A 2,621-nucleotide genomic window follows, 5' to 3' on the forward strand; every position below is an offset into this window, starting at 1 on the left:
TGTCGAGTGAGCGGCGAAATTGCAATCGCGAGGCATTGCCTTCTTTCTCTTGGTGCCAGATAGAAAGGGAAAGAAGGGGAGTGATCGCAGAAAAATAAAAAAGAAAGAGAGAAAAATACAAATTGTATTGGCGGAAAACAAATTTCGAGAAGGTCGGACCATTTTGCGATGATTAGTCCACGTGCGTCACGAAGCGTAGCATTCTATGGTCCACCTTTAATACGGTGGTCCGGGCCCGACGCGTATATTTTTCCGGGGAGTGGGTCCGCGCTAGCCACGGCGAAAGTGCTGCTGGTATATATGCCGCTGATTGAGACGATCTAACTTCAGTGTGCACTACCGAAGTCTACCATGAGCACTCCGCAGGTGAGCTCGCTTCCAAGCTAAGAATCTTCTTAGCGTTTCAGGATTTCTTTTATGATAAAACTTATTGTTTATTTGTCATTATCTACAAATAACCATTACGTTTTTCAAAAGTTGTATCGATTTTGTCGCGTTTCTCTGATTTTTCTTTATAAATTATTTCTAACGATAAAAATAGAAATGATATTATATTTAACATGAGAACGATTTGTCAACAGGCACTCGTGCTCCTCGTCCTCGTGGCCACGGCGGCGTTGGCTTCCGAGACGAAGAAGCAGGCGAAGAAGGAGGCCACCGATAGCAAGGACGCGAAAAGCAAAAGAGGATTGGAATTGAGTTTGGGTGGTCATGGCTTTGGCGACTTTGGCGGCGGATTGGGAGGAGGCCACGGAGGAGGATACGGTGGTGGCTACGGAGGGGGCTACGGAGGGGGCTACGGAGGGGGCGGATTTGGCGGTGGCGGATTTGGCGGTGGCGGTGGCGGTGGTGGTGGATTAGGAGGTGGCGACGGGGGACGTATCAGTTCGATTACGATCCACAGAGAGGTTCAAGTCCCAGTACCAGCACCATATCCGGTCGAGAAGAATATACCGGTTCCAGTGCCGGTGCCAGTCAAGGTCCCGGTCGATCGTCCTTACCCTGTACACGTGCCTAAGCCTTACCCAGTGCCCGTGGAAAAGCACATTCCGGTGCCGGTCGAGAAACCGGTACCAGTACCGTACAAGGTTCCCGTAAAGGTACCGTACAAGGTACCATACCCGGTCAGCGTACCTGTAAAGGTACCTTACCCTGTACATAAGGAGGTACCTTATCCGGTTAAGGTTCCCGTCGTCGTCAAAGAATCTTATCCAGTATACGTCCACGGAGGAGGTGACGGTGGTGGCTACGGTGGCGGCTACGGTGGCGGCTACGGCGGCGGCGGCGGCGGCGGCGGCCACGGCTACGGAGGTGGCTACGGAGGTCACGGCTTGGAGATTTCCGATTTCGGTGGATTGCATCATTGACGATTATCCACATCTCGACCATGACCGTCGAGACCAGACTTCAACGATTATCATCTTGTATATAATTCTATTTTTTCCTTCTTCCATTTTTTTTACATACCACCAACAGATGCGCTCTTTCTCTCCCTCCCACTTTATTTTTTATACGCGAAAGATTTTAGATTAATTGCGAAATAAAGTAAATTATTTTATATAGGTGTTTTTTTTGTTGTTGCAATTTCGTAATGTCGAGGTTCTCTAATCGACAAATGCTCCTTTGCGAAACAAAACCCTTCTCTTGAATTTCTCTCCTTTCCTATTGGCTATATTCACTGTAAACGGTATCTATCGTCTTGGATAAGAAAAGGGTCGGAATCTGCTTCCCATTCCGTGATAAACTAGTGGGGCTTTCGTGCTCGCGGTAGCAGCTTTTGTCTGTGACGCATCGTTCGCTTAATTACCGAGTACCGCCCCCTGAACTTATCACCACGACTGTAGTTGAGAATATTGGGGATGCACGGTATAAGATTAAGTTCTCGTTATATCCGCACAATGCAGCTACTCTCCTCCTCGTCGTCGTCGTCTTCGTCGTCGACGTCCTCGTCGTCGTCGTCGACGTCCTCGTCGTCGTCGTCGTCGTCATCGTCTCGTTGATCTTTTTACAGGAGATGCAATAATAAGACGTAGGAAAATTCCTCTTGATTATTTTGCTTCTTGCTATGTAATAATGACCGTGATTAACAATGTTCAAGCAGCCATGGTATTAGAAACTTTGGCATATACTCTAAATAGTTTGGAAATTTTGGCCCGAACTAATTTCATTCGTTATTAACCTTAGAAAATATATGTGAAGGTGTATTATTAAACAGCTTTCGTCATATTTAATGTTGTAATTCTATGTTGCAATTTATCATAACTGCCATCACAAAATAAGAAGGACCGCAAGAAAGACCGCAAGAAGCATCGACTTATTATTATTTGTATTTTCACGGTAAACACGTGCGGCTCATTAAGTACGTCACGGTGAAATCACATCGAACGTTGAATCGTCTTAGGTGAAACTTGAGAAAGAAAGCGAAAGCTATCTCGAAGCTCGAGGCGAGCTAATAAATCGCTTTATCACGCTCAAGGAATATTCATTAAAGAAATTATATTCGATCAGAAGTTATCCAACTTTGGTAATTTCCTGTGAAACATAGACGACGAAGGTAGGAAAGAAATGATTGAAATTGGCAAACCTTTCAAGAGTCTTAACTGATGGGGGCTTGAATAACG

General features: G+C 45.7%; 1 protein-coding gene across 1 annotated transcript; it reads left to right on the forward strand.

Annotated features, from left to right (window-relative positions):
- The first annotated feature begins 345 nt into the window (after positions 1 to 345).
- Positions 346 to 1,367, forward strand: LOC106785962 (glycine-rich cell wall structural protein-like). The gene is made up of 2 exons (XM_014746848.1): positions 346 to 366; positions 582 to 1,367. Exons 1-2 carry the CDS (start codon positions 352 to 354, stop codon positions 1,365 to 1,367), a joined length of 801 nt encoding a protein of 266 aa, XP_014602334.1. The 5' UTR covers positions 346 to 351.
- The last annotated feature ends 1,254 nt before the right edge of the window (positions 1,368 to 2,621 follow it).

This window comes from Polistes canadensis, unplaced genomic scaffold (assembly GCF_001313835.1).
Source record: "Polistes canadensis isolate GaletaPanama2010 unplaced genomic scaffold, ASM131383v1 scaffold_60, whole genome shotgun sequence".
Taxonomy (NCBI): Eukaryota; Metazoa; Arthropoda; class Insecta; order Hymenoptera; family Vespidae; genus Polistes; species Polistes canadensis.